At 48.5% G+C, this 20,868-nt stretch overlaps 1 protein-coding gene across 4 annotated transcripts in view; it reads right to left on the bottom strand.

The window, feature by feature from the left end:
• MTUS2 (microtubule associated scaffold protein 2) overlaps positions 1–20,868 on the bottom strand; it is a 574,434-nt gene that overhangs the window by 8,359 nt on the left and 545,207 nt on the right. For all 4 annotated transcript variants that reach the window (XM_082700956.1, XM_082700954.1, XM_082700955.1 and 1 more), the window contains 5 exons: positions 19,446–19,660; positions 11,928–12,033; positions 5,981–6,054; positions 3,019–3,117; positions 1,852–1,971 (listed from right to left, as the gene is read on the bottom strand). In XM_082700956.1, the coding sequence (XP_082557082.1) occupies positions 1,852–1,971; positions 3,019–3,117; positions 5,981–6,054; positions 11,928–12,033; positions 19,446–19,660 (614 nt within the window). The remainder of the gene's footprint in view (positions 1–1,851; positions 1,972–3,018; positions 3,118–5,980; positions 6,055–11,927; positions 12,034–19,445; positions 19,661–20,868) is intronic.

The following is a 20,868-nucleotide window of genomic DNA, read 5'->3' as shown; positions in this document are numbered from 1 at the left end:
AATAAAATCTTTAAAAAAAAAAAAAAGAAATAAATAATAAATAATTTATTTTAAAGGTTTTATTTATTTATTAGAGAGAGAGAGAGCATGAGAGGGGAGAGTTCAGAGGAAGAAGCAGACTCCCCACGGAGCAGGGAGCCTGGTGCGGGACTTGATCCCGGGACTCCAGGATCAGGACCTGAGCCGCAGGCAGTTGCTTAGCCAACTGAGCCACCCAGCCGCCCAGAAATAAATTATTTCTTGAAGAGAAAATGACAAATTCACTGTTGGGTCTTAATCTTTGAGGAGAACTGTCGCCCTTCCAGGACCAGGACTAGGGGTCAGAGCCAAAGGGCTGGGCTCTGTCCCACAAACTTCCCTACAGCCTTCATCTTTGCTCTCAAGAAATGGGAAGTGATTACACTGCTTCTTGCTTTATGCCTAGAAAGACTTCTGGAAGGAGAAGTCATGCATGGCTGTAGAATGCCTGGAACATTCTGGCAAGAACCAGCCAAATAAACCCTAAAGTTTGTGGGGGACTAGACAACTGAATGCGGACGGCTCAGCCTGGAGGGTCGTCAGTCCCTGTGTGGGCCTGGCTGGGAAGGACAGGGCTCGGACCTTGCTGGGAAGCTCTGGGCTGTTGGGAGGCACCACAGGGTCACCACGGCCCAGGATGCTGGTTAGTGACAGCCATACTGCTGTCTGCCCCCATCCTACCTGATAAGCACGTGCGGTATGAGACGTCTGCAAGGAGCAGGGGTGCTAGATTAAAAGGGGACATGACAACTGAATTCAACAGGTGCATCTAGACCGGCTCCAGGGTTGAGAAATCCAGCTTCAAGGGATATTTCAGACCCAGGCAGGGAACTTTACAAAGTAGATGAGATGATCCGTGACTGAGATGGCAAGTAAGATCTGCTGGCTGGGAGAAAGCAGGATACAAAGTTCTCCCTGTGTGGGGCATGTCCACAGTACCAAGGAAAAGTTCTGGGAAGTACTAACAGCACTTGGAGATATATTCTAATTTTCTTGATTTTGTTTATTTTCTAATTTTTATAATGTATGTCTTTTCTTTTTATAGCATCAACTTATATTTAAATATAACAGTAAAAAAGGGGGAAAAAGGTCTATCTGAGACCCTTAGGCCAACTTCCACATCAAGATAATGTCTCCTTGCAAGCTAGCTTCTCTGCTACCAACTTCGAAAGACTTGTCTCCAGCTCTAGGTTTTGCACCACCCTTGTGCCTGCCGGGGAGGGGAGTGAGCTCAGGGGGGCTCCATTTCCCCAAAGGGGCGCCTTTTCTAGTTCTGTGGAAGCCAGCTTGAAGGGGAGGCAGAGGGTTATGAGACCAGGCACCGGGGCCTGGGCCTGGATTCCCAACCTCTGGGTGAGATACGCCCTCTGCCTAGACCTCCATCTGCATTTGAATCTGTGAAAGGAGACTCTGGATGGTACCTGCTCCAGTAGACTGCTGTCAGGGGTTAAAGAACAAAGACTTAAAGTGCTTTGTGCAGTGCCTGGCATACACCTCCGTGATGCTGCACTTACGTTGGCTTACCACCCGTCCCTCGCAGGGAGGAGGGAGGAAGCAGCAGTCCGCCAGGGGAGGAGGGATGGATGGGGAATGGAGGCTGCAGTTAGGAGGCCTGCCCAGTTGTGCAGTACAAGGCCACCTCGGATTCCTTATCAGAATTCCTCCCTTCCTAAGAAGGTTCTTGAGACTTGGCCATGGCATTTTCTGCTCAGGTGTCAGGGATGGACAGGGAAGGGCCCAGCCTCTGCAGACAGTGACTGAGGACGTCTGTGAGGCCCACACGGCATACCACTCAGGTTACTGGGGCTCTCCCAAGGAGGCAGGCTGACTCACCAGTTTTTCCAGCTCAATAATCTTCTTTTCCTGCTGGTGTATTTGCTGATTCTTCATCTCTAATACCTGCTTCAGACTCTTCATGTCTTCTTCCAAGTGCTGATAGGGAGCCAATGCGATCTACAACAGCGGAGAGCAAGAGCTGTTTACCAGGGGGCCCAGCAAAAGCCCAGTATTCCCCAGTGCCATGAATGCAGCAAAATCTAGCCTTCTGTAGCAAGCTTCCCGGTGGGCACTGGAGTGTGAATGTGAGCCCACTCACAGCCTTCCCTGATAAAGATGCTCACTGGTTTCCCACTGGAGATGCTAGGAGAAATCCAGCTCCCTGGAGAATGAGAGAGGTAAAGCTATCATCCACCAAAAAGTCTGGATTCCCATCCCCCAATGGGAACCCTTGGGGTCAAAAGTCTAAATTCATCACTAGCTTTTAACATGGACCCAGACTGCTTGATTCACCAGACACGTTGTGATTTGCAGGTCTCCCCTGGGCCCACGCAGAGTGGGGGTGGGGCATCCTTGTAGGGGAAAGGAGCAAAGTAGTTGAAAAAGCAGAAAAGGCACTTTAGAAAAAGAAATGCTACAGTGAGGTTGCTGGGTATAATGACAAGAACGACAGCAACAAAATATAGGACATTGAGTCAAGAGTTCCCAACAAACCACCTTTTTTTTTTAAAGTATAAATATTATATGGCATATACTTATACTAAAAAAATTCACCTCTTTATAATTCAAGATTAACTGGGTGTCACATATTTTATCTGGCAACCCTCCATCAGTGGGAGGGAGTTTTGCCAGCTTTTCCGGAAACCACTCCACTTCCCCCACTAAGGCAGGTGTGAGTGGTGCCCCCTGTACCAGTGCAACCAAAGCTGGGGGAGAATGGAGCGGAAGGGGGGGGTCCCAGCTGGGGTGCAGAGCTCCCAGGAGCTCCGGGACAGCAGCTGGGGAGCAGTGTGCCATCTGGCAGAGATAACATGTCACTGGAGAAACCCACAGCTGTCTTCTGTGTCAGAAGAGACACAGACAGGGTACTGACAGGGACCTCTTTGGGCCAGCTGTCACTCCGGCCACAGATCCACACAGAGGTCCGTTCCAGGGGAGATTGCTGAGGGGACTCCCGGGGTGAAGCCCCCCCTGGGAGCCAAGAGGCCTGGGGAGCATGACTACCTCCAGCTGTTCTTCCGTGTTCTTCCTCAGAGCCTCCTCAAAGCGTCTGGCTCGGTCCCGCAGAGACTGGCTCTGGAAGGTCAGCGTGTCTACCTGGTCCTGCAGGGAACGACAAGAAGCCCAGCTTAGTCCGCCGCAGACACAGTGGCCTGGGCAGCTATGAGGGGAGGGCTACCCGGCCTGGTGCACTCTCTGCGGGGTCAAGAGATCAGAGGCTGCTTGGATCACCTGTCCCACGGGCGTCACCAAGAGGGCGTCACGTGGCATTGAGACTGCGCATGAAGCGTCCTGACCCTGGGGTGTGGGAGAACTCAGAGCAGGTGTCTCGACTTCAAGGTGCCTCCCAACATGAGTGTGCTGCCCTTCCTCTCCAAATCGGCAGCTTGTTGAAGGGAGGCAACACACCAGTCATGGGGCAGCTCTCTGTGTGCAGGCTGAGATGATGGTGATTCGGAGGAGGAACCATTTCCTGCCCTGGCTGCTGGGCCAGGTGCAACTGCCCTCAGCCTCCCTTGCAACCCCAGCAACGCCTGATCACTGCCGCCAGCAAAGGATGCCAGGCAGTGGGCTTTCTCGCAATGCTAGATGGTGCCTCGATTGCACAGAGTATCCCAAAGTTCTCCACCCCACGGCACCGTTTCTGTGACATTAAAATGAAGGGACTTAGGGTCTCCCCAGGAACTCTTCTGACAACAGGAACGGCCTCATCTCCCTCATTTTAAGAGCAAGGCATTGTAAATTATGTAATCCCACATAAAAACCCCGTCCTGGAGGAAGCCCTGGCTTGCCTGCTTTATCTCCCCAGAGGACCCTGTTCTGCAAACCATCTTTGGCAGGTGCTTTTTCCTCTTTTTTTCTTTTCCTTCTTTCTTTATTTCCTTTTTTTGTTTGTTTGTTTCCAGTTATTTCCGATTTCATTTTTAAGAAAAAGAAAAGCCCCCACAGTGTCATCAAACACAAAGTCTGGTGCATTAGGGCGGCAGAGTTGTCATGGGTGGTCTGCACACACACGGGAGCTGGGGAATGTAGATCCCAGCCCAGTGCAACCCCGGCTGGGATCTGGCACAGTCACTGGGCGGTGCGGTCATCTTCTAGAACGGGACGACACACAGCTGTACCACTACCCAGCTCCCACACCAAACTTGTCCACACTGTCAAAACAATGAAAGACGCATCTGGCCAACGCCCCCTGGGGATGGATCTAAAATGTCAAACTGTGTTTTTTCTGCCTTATTCACCAGGACTCAAAATAGATCCACAGGCACACAATGGTGCCCTCCAGCAATCAGGCAGAAGAGACTGTTTTTCAGCTTGGGGTGGCTCCTTTGAGTCCAGTGGAGAGGCAGAAAGGCCCAGCTAGTGACCCAGCATAGCAAGGGCCACTCAGGAATTAACCAGTGGCGTGGCAGTAACAGCAGTAAATGTAACAGTGCTGAAACTATTATGACAGTGACAGCAGCTCCTTACTCACATCTACTGTGAGCCAACCTAATGCTCTGCACTTTACATCCGTTACTTCCCTTAATCTGCTCACACCTTGAGGAATGTACTGTTATCGCCCCCATTTTATAGATGAGTAAAGCAAGGTTTACAGAGCTTATGTGACTGTCCATGATTTCAAAGCTACTAAGAGGAGGTACACTGGGCATTTAAACTCAAAGCTCACATCGCTTATCCCCAGACCTGTTGCCCTAAGCACCAGGAGCCCAGAAAGTTTGGCTTCAACAATCTCATCCTCTCTGTACCAAACAACCCAGATGAATTCTGCCCATGGAGCATTACAACCAAACTGTGTACAGTTCATGACAATTTAATGTTAGTGGCAGAGTGAAGACTCACATGTGATAGAAAACCCTCACTTCTTTTGGTTTTGGGACTGGAGGGGTTTGTTACATCACGATGTGGTCCTGGTTTATGTCCTGGCAAGGAGTGCATCTGATGGTATGGGATGTGGGGCACACGAAGGCAGTTTGGGGTTAGATGCTGCGGCTGAGCCATGTGAGGACTGCACGGGCAGAAGCATCAGCGGACGGATGGATGAAGAGGTAGGGGATTGGGGGGGGGTGGGCTCACAGCAGGTGGTTGCCCATTTTAAAACTTCTGCATATAGTACATTCAGTAGCTGTGACGCTGGTTAGCTCCACAATCCTGGGTTCTTTTCTTGGAGAGCAGGCTCTGTGCAATGAACATTGCCAGGGGAAAGTACACCCTCAAAGAAGCAAAATTCCTACCTTTGTCTTACAGTTTTAGTCATCACCTTCCATTATTTCCAGATGTGAGTGCTCCTAATAATTAACAAATAATCTTGTTATAATTGAGGCAACCTTAGTTGGGAATGGAAGCCAGGCCACAGACCTTGCCCTTGCTTCCCACGCGGCTCCGTCCTATGGGTGGGGGTGGCCTGGGTCTCCAGAAGGAAGGAGGGAGAAGCACGTGACTGGGGAGAGCAGTCATTCTCCCCGCAGAGGTCAGAAGGAAGCCAGGCAGCTCCCTGGCCTCTGAGACCCACATTTTCTGCAGGTGGACAGTGGAAGGCAAAGGAGGTTCTTTTCATCTCACCCACCTCCAGGTGATTAAAGCCCCTTTTGTAATTCCCAGAACATATGCTATGAATGACCCCTTTATTCCCCCTGCCTGGAATGTTCTCCTCCTCAAGTCCTCCCTTTCGTTTGGACACAGCTCAGGTGCCCCTCTGAGCATGGCAAGTGGGGAGCAGTGTCTTGGAACTCCTGTGTGCTCACTAATGGTATCATTCATGGGGTGTAGGTCTGTGTTACCTTTCGTGTTGTCTGTCACTGTTCAGGTCACAGCTGTCTGAGCAGACAGTAGCTTCTCAAAGAGCAGGGAGTCTGTCCCATTTACCTCTATATTCCAGCGCTTAGTATGGAATCCAGTACCCAGCAGATGCTGGGTCAATGTCAGCATTTATCTAGATATCAGAGTTAAGAGAATGAATATTAACCTGTAAGGACAGCCGCAGCTTTTCAAAATTTTCTTCCAATTCTTTCTTTTCAAGCTCGTGGGTAGACATCAGTTCTGGAGAGAAGAGATCAGAGAGTCAAGTTGGTCTTTTGAAAAAGGATCAAACAAGACTCTGCCAGACTTAGGATGTAGGTATATAAGGGACACTGGCCGATAGCTCCATACTTGGAAATCAAATGCAAAGACTAGGACAAAGAAGGGAAAGAAGAAAGAAATGAGGGAGGTAAGCAGACAGAACACAAGGGGCACCTTGGTGGCTCAGCAGGTTAAGCATCCAATTCTTGATTTCCTCTCAGGTCATCATCTCAAGATCATGAGATCGAGACCCACATTGGGTTTTACACTGAGCGTGGAGCCTGCTTAAAATTCTCTCTCTCCCTCTACCCCTTTCCCACTCCCTCTAAAAAAAAAAAAATGCCACAATCGCACTCACAAGCACATACACACCTGGTCTTTCAACCTGCTCTACCACCACTCTGTATCTATCTGTATCTATCTCCACGATACTTGTCATTCTCCAAGTTTTCCTCAGGTAGATCAGCTGGGTCATCAATGTTAAATCACTCCCCTTTCCACCATGATGCAGCAATCTGGGGCTGAAGAAGGTGGCCTTCCAGGGAGCGTGTTGTTGTGAGCGGCCATGCTGCCAGCCTGGGCTTGCTGGGGAATAGCTGTGTGAAGGGGGCCAGGGCTGCATCTGCAAGGACACCTTGGTGGCCTCTGAGCCACACTTTGGAAACAACAGATCTCAAAGATTTGCTTGAGCAAAGAATTGATATTAAGACACTCGGACAGAAGGAAGGACTAATTGGACTGCTTCCTCTTGGAGAGTTGGGAACAATTCTATGCTGTGAAAATTGTCATTCCAGTAATAATTTGCAAGTTAGGCAGAAAGAGATGTCATATAAGAGTTATTAGTGAGTGGATTCTATTTTCCTCCAGATGGAAAGAATCTTATTAGCTGGGTGAGGTGTATCTCATTCTAGCTACACAAGCAATTTGTTTTCATCTCATAACTGCATGGAGGAAAGGTCCCATTAATCAGCCAAGATCACATGCTTAGAACAGGAGAGCACTGGAGGCCAGCAATTATGATTCTGGCTGGCATGAGCTGCAATTAGGAAAGACTTTGTGGTTTCCACTGACCCAAATCTTTTAAGTAAGGATGGCAAAAGTCTCTAAGAAATCCAGTTGTTTATAGCTGAAATTTACATTTGGGGAAAAAAAAAAGTTTGTGCTGATTTCACTGACATAAAACCATGTAGGCTTCTGGTCCACTTAGCTCTGTCTACATGATTAGTTTTAATAGTCATCGAAAGCATCGCCCTGATCATAGTAATGAACTTCTTATCTATCATTAAATATGCCTATGTTCCCTTGACATTGAAATGACTTGGATGTGGTATCTAAGTGAGATTTCATTCACCAGAAAACTCTACCAGGTCTATTTTTATGAAAATACAGAAGCAAAAGGCAGCAAACACTGCGGTTCATTGCACTATTTCCATTCATATTCCCTTTCCAGAGACCATTTTCCTACAGTGCAGTGATGGATTTTAGAACACTTTCAGATGATCCCCAAAACCCAAGATAAAAGCTAGTACCTACTCTGGAGATGGTATAAACCATCACTAGTATCTATAATAAATTTCATTATTTTACGGTCATTACATTTTGTCCCATGCTTAATACTGTGCTCAAAGACAATGGTTCTCAAATTTGGCTGGATGTTAGAATCATCTCGGGTGATTTTAAAAATCCTGATGCCTAGCCTGTACCCCAAAGCAATTAAATTAGAATCTCTGAAATGGGATTTACACATCAGTATTAAAAAAAATCCCCAGGTAGTTCCAATGTACAGCCAAGAGTGGGGATTGGTACTCTAAGTGGGAGACATGCTCTCAGGACACAGGTAATACATTTAAGTAGTTCTCAGGGAAGTACTCTTCCTTGCCTCCAGCCTGGACTTTTTTTTTTTTTTTTTTTTTAAGATTTCTTATTTATTTGACAGAGAGAGATCACAAGAAGGCAGAGAGGCAGGCAAAGAGAGAGAGAGGAGGAAGCAGGCTCTCTGTGGAGCAGACAGCCCGATGTGGGGCTCGATCCCAGGACACTGGGATCATGACCTGAGCCAAAGGCAGAGAGGCCTTAACCCACTGAGCCACCCAGGCGCCCCCAGCCTGGACTTTTTCATGTACAAATAAATCCCAGAGATGGTAGGGCTGGTGCTTGAGGGAAGCAAAACATGAGTACTGATTGTCGCACAGTGGGCTTTGTGGTTTTCAAAGAACATTTAAAAAATAAATTTTAAAAAATCTGATGTTGGGGGCGCCTGGGTGGCTCAGTGGGTTAAGCCACTGCCTTCAGCTCAGGTCATGATCTCAGGGTCCTGGGATCGAGTTCCGCATCTGGCTCTCTGCTCAGCAGGGAGCCTACTTCCCCCTCTCTCTCTCTGCCTACTTGTGATCTCTCTGCCAAATAAATAAATAAATAAAATCTTCAAAAAAAAAAATCTGATGTTGGCCACAAATCAATCAATGTGATACAACACATTAATAAAAGAAAGAACAAGAACCATATGATACTCTCAATAGATGCTGAAAAAGCATTTGACAAAGTACAGCATCCCTTCCTGATCAAAACTCTTCAAAGTGTAGGGATAGGGCACATACCTCAATATTATCAAAGCCATCTATGAAAAACCCACTGCAAATATCATTCTCAATGGAGAAAAACTGTTTTCCGCTAAGGTCAGGAACATGGCAGGGATGTCCATTATCACCACTGCTATTCAACATAGTACTAGAAGTCCTAGCCTTAGCAGTCAGACAACAAAAGGAAATTAAAGGCATCCAAATCGGCAAAGAAGAGGTCAAACTATCACTCTTAGCAGATGATATGATACTATATGTGGAAGACCCAAAAGACTCCACTCCAAAACTGCTAGAACTTGTACAGGAATTCAGTAAAGTTTCAGGATATAAAATCAATGCACAGAAATCAGTTGCATTTCTCTACACCAACAACAAGACAGAAGAAAGAGAAATCAAGGAGTCAATCCCATTTACAATTGCACCCAAAACTATAAGATACCTAGGAATAAACCTAACCAAAGAGGCTAAGAATCTATACTCAGAAAACTATAAAGTACTCATGAAAGAAATTGAGGAAGACACAAAGAAATGGAAAAATGTTGCATGCTCCTGGACTGGAAGAACAAATATTGTGAAAATGTCTATGCTACCTAAAGCAATCTACACATTTAATGTAATTCCTATCAAAATACCAACCATTTTTTTCAAAGAAATGGAACAAATAATCCTAAAATTTATATGGAACCAGAAAAGACCTCAAATAGCCAAAGGAATATTGAAAAAGAAAGCCAAAGTTGGTGGCATCACAATTCCGGACTTCAAGCTCTATTACAAAACTGTCATCATCAAGACAGCATGGTACTGGCACAAAAACAGACACATAGATCAATGGAACAGAATATAGGGCCCAGAAATAGACCCTCAACTCTATGGTCAACCAATCTTTGACAAAGCAGGAAAGAATGTCCAATGGAAAAAAGACAGCCTCTTCAATAAATGGTGTTGGTTTTGGGAAAATTGGACAGCCACATGCAGAGAAATGAAATTGGACCATTTCCTTACACCACACATGAAAATAGACTCAAAATGGATGAAGGACCTCAATGTGAGAAAGGAATCCATCAAAATCCTTGAGGAGAACACAGGCAGCAACCTCTTCGACCTCAGCCACAGCAACATCTTCCTAGGAACATTGCCAAAGACAAGGGAGCAAGGGCAAAGATGAACTATTGGGATTTCATCAAGATCAAAAGCTTTTGCACAGCAAAGGAAACAGTTAACAAAACCAAAAGACAACTCACAGAATGGGTGAAGATGTTTGCAAACGACATATCAGATAAAGGGCTAGTGTCCAAAATCTATAAAGAACTTAGCAAACTCAACACCCAAAGAACAAATAATCCAATCAAGAAATGGGCAGAAGACATGAACAGACATTTCTGCAAAGAAGACATCCAGATGGCCAACAGACACATGAAAAAGTGCTCCATATCACTTGGCATCAGGGAAATACAAATCAAAACCACAATGAGATATCACCTCACACCAGTCAGAATGGCTCAAATTAACAAGTCAGGAAATGACAGATGCTGGCGAGGATGCGGAGAAAGGGGAACCCTCCTACACTGTTGGTGGGAATGCAAGCTGGTGCAACCACTCTGGAAAACAGCATGGAGGTTCCTCAAAATGTTGAAAATAGAACTACCCTATGACCCAGCAATTGCACTACTGGGTATTTACCCTAAAGATACAAACGTAGTGATCCGAAGGGGCACATACACTTGAATGTTTATAGCAGCAGTGTCTACAATAGCCAAACTATGGAAAGAACCTAGATGTCCATCAACAGATGAATGGATAAAGAAGAGGTGGTATATATACACAATGGAATACCGTGCAGCCACCAAAAGAAATCTTGCCATTTACGATGACGTGGATGGAACTAGAGGGTATCATGCTTAGTGAAATAAGTCCATCAGAGAAAGACATCTATCATATGATCTCCCTGATATGAAGAAGTGGAGATGCAACATGGGGGGTTAAGGAGGTAGGAGAAGAATCAATGAAACAAGATGGGATTGGGAGGGAGACAAACCATAAGTGACTCTTAATCTCTCAAAACAAACTGAGGGTTGCTGGGGGGCGGGGGATTTGGAGAGGGGGGTGGGGTTATGGACATTGGGGAGGGTATGTGCTATGGTGAGTGCTGTGAAGTGTGTAAACCTGGCGATTCATAGACCTGTACCCCTGGGGATAAAAATATATTATATGTTTATAAAAAATTAAAAATTAAAAAAGAAAAATCTGATAGTGGGCCACCGGGGTAGCGCAGTTGGTTAAGCATCTGACTTTTGTTTTGGCTCAGGTTGTGATCTCAGAGTTATGAGATAAATCCCTGCATCAGGTTCCGTGCTTAGCGTGGAGTCTGCTTGAGATCCTCTCTCCCTCTCCCTCTGTCCCTTCCCCTCATGCTCTCTCTCTCTCTAAAATAAATAAATACAACTTAAAAAAAAAAACAAACCTCTATGTTAACTTTCAAACTCTTAAAAATCATTAATCTATTTATTGAATTTCATTGCTTTTAATATGCTTTAACAACCAGTTAACTAGGGAAAAAGATGAGGTGGGGAGAGAAATTGAAAAATAAATTATATATACTAATGGAAATGCATGTCAAAGGTGTAAAAAAGCTTCTTTCACAAAGTAATAATCTCAGTAAGACATGGTAGATGCTGTTACTGTTGTCATGACCCACAAAAAACCTCTACATATTGAAAGATCATTCAAAGTTACAAAAAGTATAAAAAGAAAGATTTGGAACTCCATGGGGAATGTGGTGTCCAAGTATGAGGTATGGAGACCTAGATCCAGCTGGACTCTGCTGTGGCTCTGAACACACCACAAGTGTGGAAAAAGCCCACCCATTTTGTTTTAAAAGGCTACAAGAAGACAAGGTAAAACACAGGATTTCCAGGCCTACTTTGAAAGAGTGGTTCTCCAGCTTTGAAACACATTAGAATGATCTCAGGAAGCCCACAGCAGCTACAAGGGATTCCCAGGTGGAACCCAGGCTGGTGTCCGTCCCCTGGCACAGCTCCTTGGGGTTCTCATATCCGGGCAATTTTGACAGTAAATGCTTCTGAGGAAAGGAATAGTTACCTGGATGGATGCTGGATTTTTCATCTCTTCTTTCCATAAGAAGCAACACAAAAAACACACCAGGATGGAGAGGAAGGGGAAACGGGACGAGGAGCAAGAGAGGAAGGGGGGCAGCAACATCTTGGCTTGCACAGCCCACCACAAAAGGCTGCCCACATCGAGGCTGGTAGCTACCTTGGACTTTGTGGTGGTGGTCATCCTGTAGGATCGCAATGGCTACCGTGTGGTTATTTTCCATCTCTAGGAGAGCAGCCTCATGGCTGGCCGTGAGATCTTCTACCTGGAGGAGAACACAGCTATAGTTACATACAGAGATGGAGGAATGGGTGGCAGGAGTGTCCTCGCTGCTTGGAGAACGCAGTTGGTATTCAACTAGTAGAGCGATCTGTGACCAAAACGTCGAGGACAAGCCATTTCGCTGAGGTCACATCCATCTTGGTCTTGCACCAAGGCAGGGGAGCCAGGATTTGGTGATGATGTGGTAGCCCCCTAAGTCAGGGGGCGGTCACAGGGAAGTCACCGCTTCAGCCCAGCTGTCTGTAGGAGGCTGGCAGCTCCCAGTAGGGGACAGCTGCCTGAGCCAGCTCTTCACTGCCCAAGGCCTAGCTTCTGGCCCACCCCCTTCCCACTCCCATTCCTTCTACCGAATCCATCATGGAGAAAATGGCAGATAAGGAAAAGAAGAGGGCCTTCTGCTGGATGGTTGGCTCTCTGTTACCCAGTGGCAGGTGGACAAGACAAATGGAGGGAACCTGCATTGGTTCCTGCGCTTAACTCTCACAGTGACATCACGAAGTAGGTATTTTTATGCCCATTTTATAGACAAGGAGACCGAGGCTTAGAGGGGTTTGAAATGTTTTGCCAAGAGCTTGTAATAGGCAGAGCTGGCCATCCTGCCTAGGTCTGTCTGACCCGCTGGGGAAACTCTCTCAAACACACCATTGTTGTAGCCTACCCCAGCAAGACCCTCACCGGAGCTTCAGGATGCTCTCCCCAGCGCCAGGACTGGCCGGCAGATCTGTGTGTGCTCGGCGCCCCTGCTCCCCGTAACCTTACCCTCCAGATCGCAATTTGGACTCCCTCTACCCCCTGCCCTGGCAATGTGGAACTACACTTGTTTCTCTGGCTGAAGGCACATTTCTAGAATGTAATCACAGACAGTGTGGCTGCTCCAGGATTTTTATTTTGACCCCTCCCGACCTCTGCAAACCGCCCCACCCCCAGTGTGTTTACTGTTTTTGTTATTGTTGTGACTGTTGCTTTACCCTCCAATGGCTGACTTTAAGGAGTAATTTCAACACCACCCCCCCGCCACCCCACAGTAGCAAACCAGAACAGCATTTTCCCAAAATTTTGTCAGTGAACCATTGTTATAAAACACCACCGTACCTTGCACTGTGCATGGGCACACGCACAAAACCAAAGTTCCACGATACAGCCGGTTCCCTTCTTCCTTGAAATCACCTGGTCTTAAAATTTCTATCTCACTTTTTTTTCAAAATGCCAGTTGCAAGTCATGAAATGTATTTCACGGCCTACCAGTGTATCAAAGTCTGGCATTTGAGAAACACTGAACCAAAAAAAGGGCCCAGGGCCTGACGCTCTTGGACGGACAGGTGAGAACACATTGCTTCTGGCAGGTAATAGCCAGCCATCTCTTAGAGTCCTTCCTTTTTCTGGGGCTGACCTTTGACTCGAAGGGAGGAAGGGCACTCCCCAATAAAGAATGCCCACTCGGGGGGCGCCTGGGTGGCTCAGTGGTGTAAGCCTCTGCCTTCGGCTCAGGTCATGATCTCAGGGTCCTGGGATCAAGCTCCACATCAAGCCCCACATGGGGCTCTCTGCTCAGCAGGGAGCCTGCTTCCCCCTCTCTCTCTGCCTGCCTCTCTGCCTACTTGTGATCTCTCTCTGTCTATCAAATAAATAAATAAAAATCTTTAAAAAAAAAAAAAAAGAATGCCCACTCGGGAAGTGGATGCATCAGAGTATTTTTATTTTAAAATGGGAAGGATTCCCATTCTGGATAGTGTAATTGCATAGGAGAATTTGTCGGACTTCTCTTTCCTATGGAAAATGAGAACTTTTCACTGGCAAAACCAACAATGAACTCTACCGTGTGAGGAAAGCTGCCCAATCATATGCAGACGGACATGGTATGCAATGATTTGCTTTTATTTGCCAGTCACTCTTGATTAAACAATCTTTTACTTGAGGCTCAGAGCTATGAATGTACTCGGCAGAAAGGCTGATTACCACAGTACTTAATTGTCCAATTCCTGTTTATATGAGGTTTTCATAGCATCTTTGTCCCGAGCCTTTTAGTCTCCTGGAAAAATAAATCACTGATTTAAAAAAATGAAAAAGATGGAATATCTTTTCTTTCTGCTTTATTATTGATGTCAGTTAAGCCCATAGGACACTGTAGAAACAAGTAACTCCACATTATTTGGAGTTACGTTACCCAGTTTGGAATAAAGAAACATCTTTCATCCGTCCTTGGTATGGTTCTAATTTATTAGGCTCTTATATAAATTGCCATGGTTGGTTTCAGGAAAGACAGATGAATGCAAAGGCTAGGTTCCAGAAGAGTCCCGTGTGCCCTCGGAGCTGAATATGCCTTGACTGGCAATTCTACGTTATGTTTGTGGCTAAACACATGCCCTTCTGGTTTGTTTGAAGGAGGGTCTTTGACTTACTGGTGATAAAATACTGCCCTCAATACGTGAAGGGCACGAGCTCTCTGTTACGGCCTCTCGGAGGTGCTTTTATGAATGAAATACTAAGTCCCTAACTCGGAAAGGGCATGTGCAAGGAATGGAATGCCCAGTACCATTTCGAAGGTACTCCCAGTTTCGAAGGGAGCCAATAAGCCAACATTTGGGCACAATAATCCTTACTCTTCAGTATTTAGTAATTTCAGTAAGTTCTACACATCTTTATGGTTTTTAAGGCATAGAGAAAAGAAGGGGTTGTCCACTCTTGGCATGCCCTTTCTCGTCATGGTATTAATCCCCACAGTTCCCATGGCTCCTGGCTTCTTTCTGGAGCACAGGTTCCCCCTCCGAAGCGGCCAGTAAGGTCTCTCAGCCTGAGAAGACTGGAAACCTTTTGAAGGCAAGTGAGGAGATTCAGACAAGTTGAACCAAGGGAAATACAAGGTCATTTTGGGCACACAGATCACCCAGTCAGAGGCTAAAGGCACTAAATTAGCAGACTTACGCTGGGTGAAGCATCCTTCTTTTCCATCTAGAACCCTGGGTAGGGGTCCCTTGAACCATACCTGGGCCACCCTCCTCTCTCTAGCAGGCAGAGGGAGCTGTGGGCTGTGCCACAGAAGAGGCTATCGAGGTGCCCTTGGAAGAGCCCTGGTGGGTCTTCCTTGAGGCAGCTGTTCCCTGAAGCTGGCTACACTCCCCCAGCTGCTTGCGTGGCTCAGCAGGGCTGAATTACAGCAGAGCAAAAGGTTGGAAAAACCACCCTCAGATGGGTAAGACTGCAGCTGTGGGGCCATTTGCAAAATACAGTTGTCTGACGCTTTGGCAATTCACCTCGAAAAGATTGACCTTTAGAATGAGAAAGTCTCAGTTTCACTCATTAAACCCAAACCACATTCAACTCCCATCTGTGCCCACCCCAGACTCTACATTCATAGCTGGTCAGACAGAGGGAGCCGGCCCATGTTTACTCTGCCCAGGGCTCTCTTGACATTCCTTTCTAGGTAAGGACAAGCCCATCCTTCCCTTCTGATCCTGGTACAGCCTCCCAGCCAGACTGCCCAGTGTGACTTCATCGCGTCCCTGGGGTTGCTGTCCCCATGCAGCCCAGCACGTGGGCAGCGCTGCCCGGAAGGCCCTATCTTCTCTGCACTGCCTCCCCACTGCATGCAGGGGCTCTGGTACTGGAAGACAGCAGGCCCCCGGGGACGTCACTTGGTTTGATTAGGGACAGCGTGGTTTCTGCTGCTGGCCACTGAACACCAACCGCACATGACCGACGTAATGCAACATGATGGACAAAGTGGCCTCTGTTGGTCTTGATTAAGTGTGGGGAGGCTGAGCCTGCCAGCTAGTCTAAAAGGGTGATTTTTTTCCAGGAAAGGATAGAAAGTATGTCCTGGAGAGAAGGCTGGTGGGAACTCTGAAGAACCAGCACAGCCGCTCAAGAAAAGGCTCTGCTCAGACTTTATTGAGCAGAATCCATAATGCATCTAGGAACCCAGTGGTCCCTGGAGAAGAGTGACTTCAGGGCCAGGTCAGGGAATAAGACAAACTGACGAAGGGTCAGGAAGCACTGGGGTCAAAGGTCACAAATCTGGTCACTGACTACCAGGCTGTGTGGCTAAGTATCCATGGGGGACAGCCGCAGGCAGCCCGGAAGGAAGGGCGGCAAGCTGGACAGAGAAACCATGACGCTTGGGGTGCACAGGGAAAAGCATGTGCGTTGATTGTGAAAATCTGTCCTGCGTGCTCTATGTGCTTTGAGAAAGGAGAGCTTTGGTGATCTTTTATTAATGTGAAGCAAACTAGAAAATGAGAGCTGATTATAATGGCCTTTTAGTCCTGCTTTTAAAATCAAAGTCCTACTCTATCTTGGAGGTCACCGAGGAAAGCCAAGAGGCTTTCCCCATGCCCCCCGCTCGTGCCCCTAACCAGAGACTGCAGGACAGGGCCCTGCTCTTACAGACCAATGATGCCAGGCCCTCTCAGCAATTCTGATTTAACTCCTGTGGGGTGAAGATGAGGAGGGGCGTTTTGTCAGAAGTTCAGGTGTAGGCAGAGACAGACAGTCTTTGCCCCTCCAGGCGAGCAGATGGCTGGATCTCTGCTACGGAGTGAAACTGCAGTGAACGCAGAGGTCAGCCTGCCCTAGCAGTGAATTCCTAAGTTGGGTTAAAGCCCCCCAAAATCCTACACGTTGAAATTGACACTGCCTTCCCATTGCCAGCCTGAGGCACTGGGGCACAAGGAGAAGCCAGATTGTTTAACTTGGTTTTTAAGGCTCCAGGAGCACAGACATGCTGCTACCTGCAGAATTAGCATTGCCAAGTGTAGCCGTCCCCGATAAGGAAGACCCACAGGGTGTGGAAATCCCCACATGGGTAATTCACACCCCAGACCATCCAGATCTCCATGGTGGTCATGCCCTTGAGGCTTCTCCTGCACTAGACCAACGGGCATTGATTCTGTCTGCAAACTGGGAATGCAGGACTGACATGCATTTCACCTTCCTCTCCACTGCCTGCGTGCTCTCTGCTGAAGAAGGGGAGGGTCAGGATAGCAACAGAACAATTCATAGATTTAAATAGCCATCCCTCACCCACCCCCAAACCAACAGGTTTCCATAGGTCAGGTTTACCCGCATAGAAAGTCTTCAGAAGCTATTTCCCTCATAAAGCTTTCCCCTCTCTTATAGCTGGAAGTAATCTAAATTCCTAAATGCACCCTCTGTAATTCTCACCCAGTATTATGGTTCCTTGGGTCCTTGTCTCAGAACTGCCCCCGATCCCTAACCTGCAAGTCCACACGTTCTATATCTTGGTATCTCTCCCAGTCGCCTGCCATAATGCCTTGAGTGCAGTCGCATTTGCTAAATATTCTTTGCACCGATGAATGAATAAATGAATCTCTAGCTCTTATGAAGAATTGAGAAGAACAGAACTCAGAGCCTTCCTTAAGGTAAATCTTAAATGTGTGGCTTATGTAACTCATTCTCAAGGGGAAAGTCAGGACCTTCCTTCTTTCCAATCCCTCCCAGTATTAAATCTCTACAAGGCTGCTGTGGCCCAGCCCAGAGGCCGGGTGAGAGCACATCTCCCAGCGAAACTCCGTGAGGCACCCCCACAGTGCCCCACCAGTGGACAGGCTCCACTCAGCTCTGGCTTCAGCTCTGTGGTTCCCATACACAGCACCCTGACATGACCTCTGCTCGGAGGACTCCCTCCAGGCGCCTTCTCCTGCTGGTGACCACCTCCTTGCCTCCTGGCATCTTCTCAACCAACGCCTAACTGCAAATCAAAAATCTTTTAGTGGCTACGGCGGAAAATACGTTCGTTCTGTGTAAAACGGGGAACGAACAGCCCAGGGATACAGAGGCACAGAACAAGTTGGTCTCTGCACGCATCTGAGAGGTACCGAGGGGCCAGGAAATCGGGACGGCTATGGACAGCAGCAGTTGCGAACACCTGCTCAGGGGAGCGCTTCTCCGCAAACTTAGGAGGCAAGACGCTGGGGCTCAGTTTCTGATCTTTGCCGCAGTGGGTAACCCTAGCTTCCAGCTGCTCTGTTTCCTGGGCTCAGGGTTTAATGCACCTCAAGCAGGCAGGTGTGTCTGGTTTCCACAGGCTTCTAGAAAAGGAGATCGCTAACCTGAGAAACCGAATAAAGGGCTGTCCAGTGGGAGATTTCCAATTACAATAGCAGTGCTTATTATTACTCTGAAATGATACTTGTGCCTTCTGCGTTCACAAGCCTCCGGGGACGGCCATCCAGGATGTCTGTCTGGAAGGTGTCCAAGGAGAGCAGCCCGGACACTCACTATAATGAAGGGCCGCTCAGCACACGCCCCAGCATACAAGAGCACTCTTCACAAATGCCAGTCTACTTCAGCGATGTCGCCGGCAGACGCCGTGAACTAACACACCTATTAGAAGCGGGCATTAGGGCATCAGAGCCTTGGAGGCTTGGAAGGAAGAGCAGAGGCAGGAGCTGAACTAGCTCTCAGGGGACCCATGTCTTGCTGCCCGAGCTGCAGTCTTGGAGGGGAGCTGGCTTGAGGGGGTGGGCATGACCCCGGGAACCCTCCCCAGTTGCTCCAGGGTGCACTGGCCTCTCCAACAAGACTGGCCCGCTGAGGTTAACTAGAGGAAGTCGTCCCTCATTCAGCAGGTGCAAGCTGAGGGCAGGCATGGCACAGCGCATGAGGCACCGATAGACCTAGCCGAGAATTCGAAGTTCGTGCTGGACAGCATGGGACCCCAGAGCCAAACTGAGTTCCACCCTGACTTTTCTGTGCCCTGCCCTGTGAGTTCTGGCTGGTTATTTAACCTCTCGGTCTCGGTCTCCTCACCAGTAAGATGGGGGTGATCACGGTACCCACCTCGCAGGGCTGTTGCGAGGACTAGGTGAGTTAGTATATGAAGAGAGTTAAGAGCAGTCCCCTGGCGCATCACAAGTGCTAGGGGCATTTCCTTATGATAATCACTGCCCTCTGTGGAATATACAGATGAGAAACAGGGGACCTGAGTCAAATGCATAGTTTGTTCAACAGTGATACGCGGCTAGAGTAGGGAGGAGGCAGGAAAAGTGCGTATGTGGTGGGGGAGGAGCTGTAAGTTTCGAGAAACAAAGAGCCTCATGGAGAAAGTGACTTTGGAGAACAATCTGGATGAGAGGGAAAAAGGGAGTCATGGAATGTCTGAGAGCATTCCAGGCAGAGGGAAAAGTACTCCCCACCCTCCAACCTCCCCCCACCCCCCCGCCGCGCCCAGTGGGAGTGTGCCTGGGAAGTAGGGAGCTGGAGGCCAGGGTGTCTGTGGGGAGAAGAGAGGGGACAGCAGGAAGAAAGGAGGTCGGAGAGTGAACTTTCCAGAAGCTCACCTCCTGGAGTGGGGCTTCTTGCTAAAGCAGCGCTGGCTCCCCTCCACTTTGCACCCGTGTGTCCCGACAGCAGAGCCGGAGCCCCAGGCGGACTGACCTGCTCCTGGTGCTGACACCGGACGTGCAGCAGCTGGGCGTGGTGCTCCTCCTGCAGCCGCACCATCTCCGCCTCAAACTGCAGCTGCAGCCGCTCCTCCAGGTCCTGCAGCTCCGCCTGCTGCTGCCAGCCCAGCTTCCGCACCTCCTCCTCGAACCGCCTCTCCAGGTCCTCCTTCTCCTTCTGTAGTTTCTCGCACTTGGCTGTGTGGAAGGCTGGGGGAGGAGTGGGGGGGAATAACCCCTTTTAAACAATGGGTTACGGGACCAAAGGCATCACACCCAAGTGTCTTTAATCCCTACCGGTGGATCACCCCGGTCACCGTCACAACCTGTGCACATCCCCTGTGTAGGGGATGGGGACAACCAGGGTGAGCTCCTCTTACTCCTGCTTCTGGAGAGCTTCACTGTTTGCAAAGCGCTTTGCCCTCTACCACATTTGATCCTTACAACAGATGCTGGGTGTTGAGGTTGAACCTGAGCCCCAGGGAGCTCATGGGACTTGCCCACGTGTGCGGAGAGAGAGCTGCGAAGGCAAACTTGGGCTTTCTGACCGCAAGCCCTGTGTACCTGGACTACTGCAGGGCGTCTCCAAGAGCCCACAGACCACAGCCATCAAGATACAGGGTATTGGTTAAAAATGCCCGCTCCTAGGCATGCTCTGAGTGGGTCAGAGCCCCTGGGGCAGGAACTCAGGATTTACTTTTCACAAGGTCCATGGTGACTCATGTCCATTGAGGTTTGGGACCTGAGTGTCCCTGGAATCTGGGGACAGGATGGGGAGGGGGTGGGGAAGTGGGGACAGAGGGGAGGGAGGACACGCAGATACGAAGGCTGTTCCCTTGGGGCTGAAATGCCAGGTGGGACAATCTCAGAGAAAGTGCAGGGATGTGGAGCTTCACAAACCACCATTCTTCTCCGCCAGAAGGAACAACCGCTCAATACCCCTTGGCGTAGGCATGATACCCGGCAGAGTTGTGGTGTGTTTTCTGTGCAGGGGATGGGGACAGTGGCACAGCCCATACCCAGTCGCCCCAACCCTGCCCCTGCTCTGCTTAGCATTTGTGCTTCCCTAAGGCGACAGGCAGGAGTGACGGCTTCCATTTTCAAGATCGCTGCCTCCACTGATAACTGTTTTCAAGAAGGAGAAAAACAGCCTGACATCTATCTGCTCTGCTTAGGCCACCTGGAGTTGCTTACACCCAGCACACGCACACAGAAAGGTGCTCACACACAACATGTACGTTCCACAAATGCCCTCCGCTCTGCTCGACATGCTGGGGAAACACGGTCACGTACTTCGTAATGGTGTAAACACCGGCTAAATGGGATCTGCACTCTGTGTGTGTGTGTGTGTGTGTGTGTGTGTGTGTGCGCGCGCGCACGCGCGCGCGCGCGGGAGGGGGGGGTGGTGGTGGTGGTGG

The sequence above is a fragment of the Mustela nivalis genome, assembly GCF_964662115.1.
Source record: "Mustela nivalis genome assembly, chromosome: 15".
Lineage (NCBI taxonomy): Eukaryota > Metazoa > Chordata > Mammalia > Carnivora > Mustelidae > Mustela > Mustela nivalis.
The sequence above is the reverse complement of the archived record's forward strand: the minus strand, read 5'-3'. Positions and strand labels throughout refer to the sequence as shown.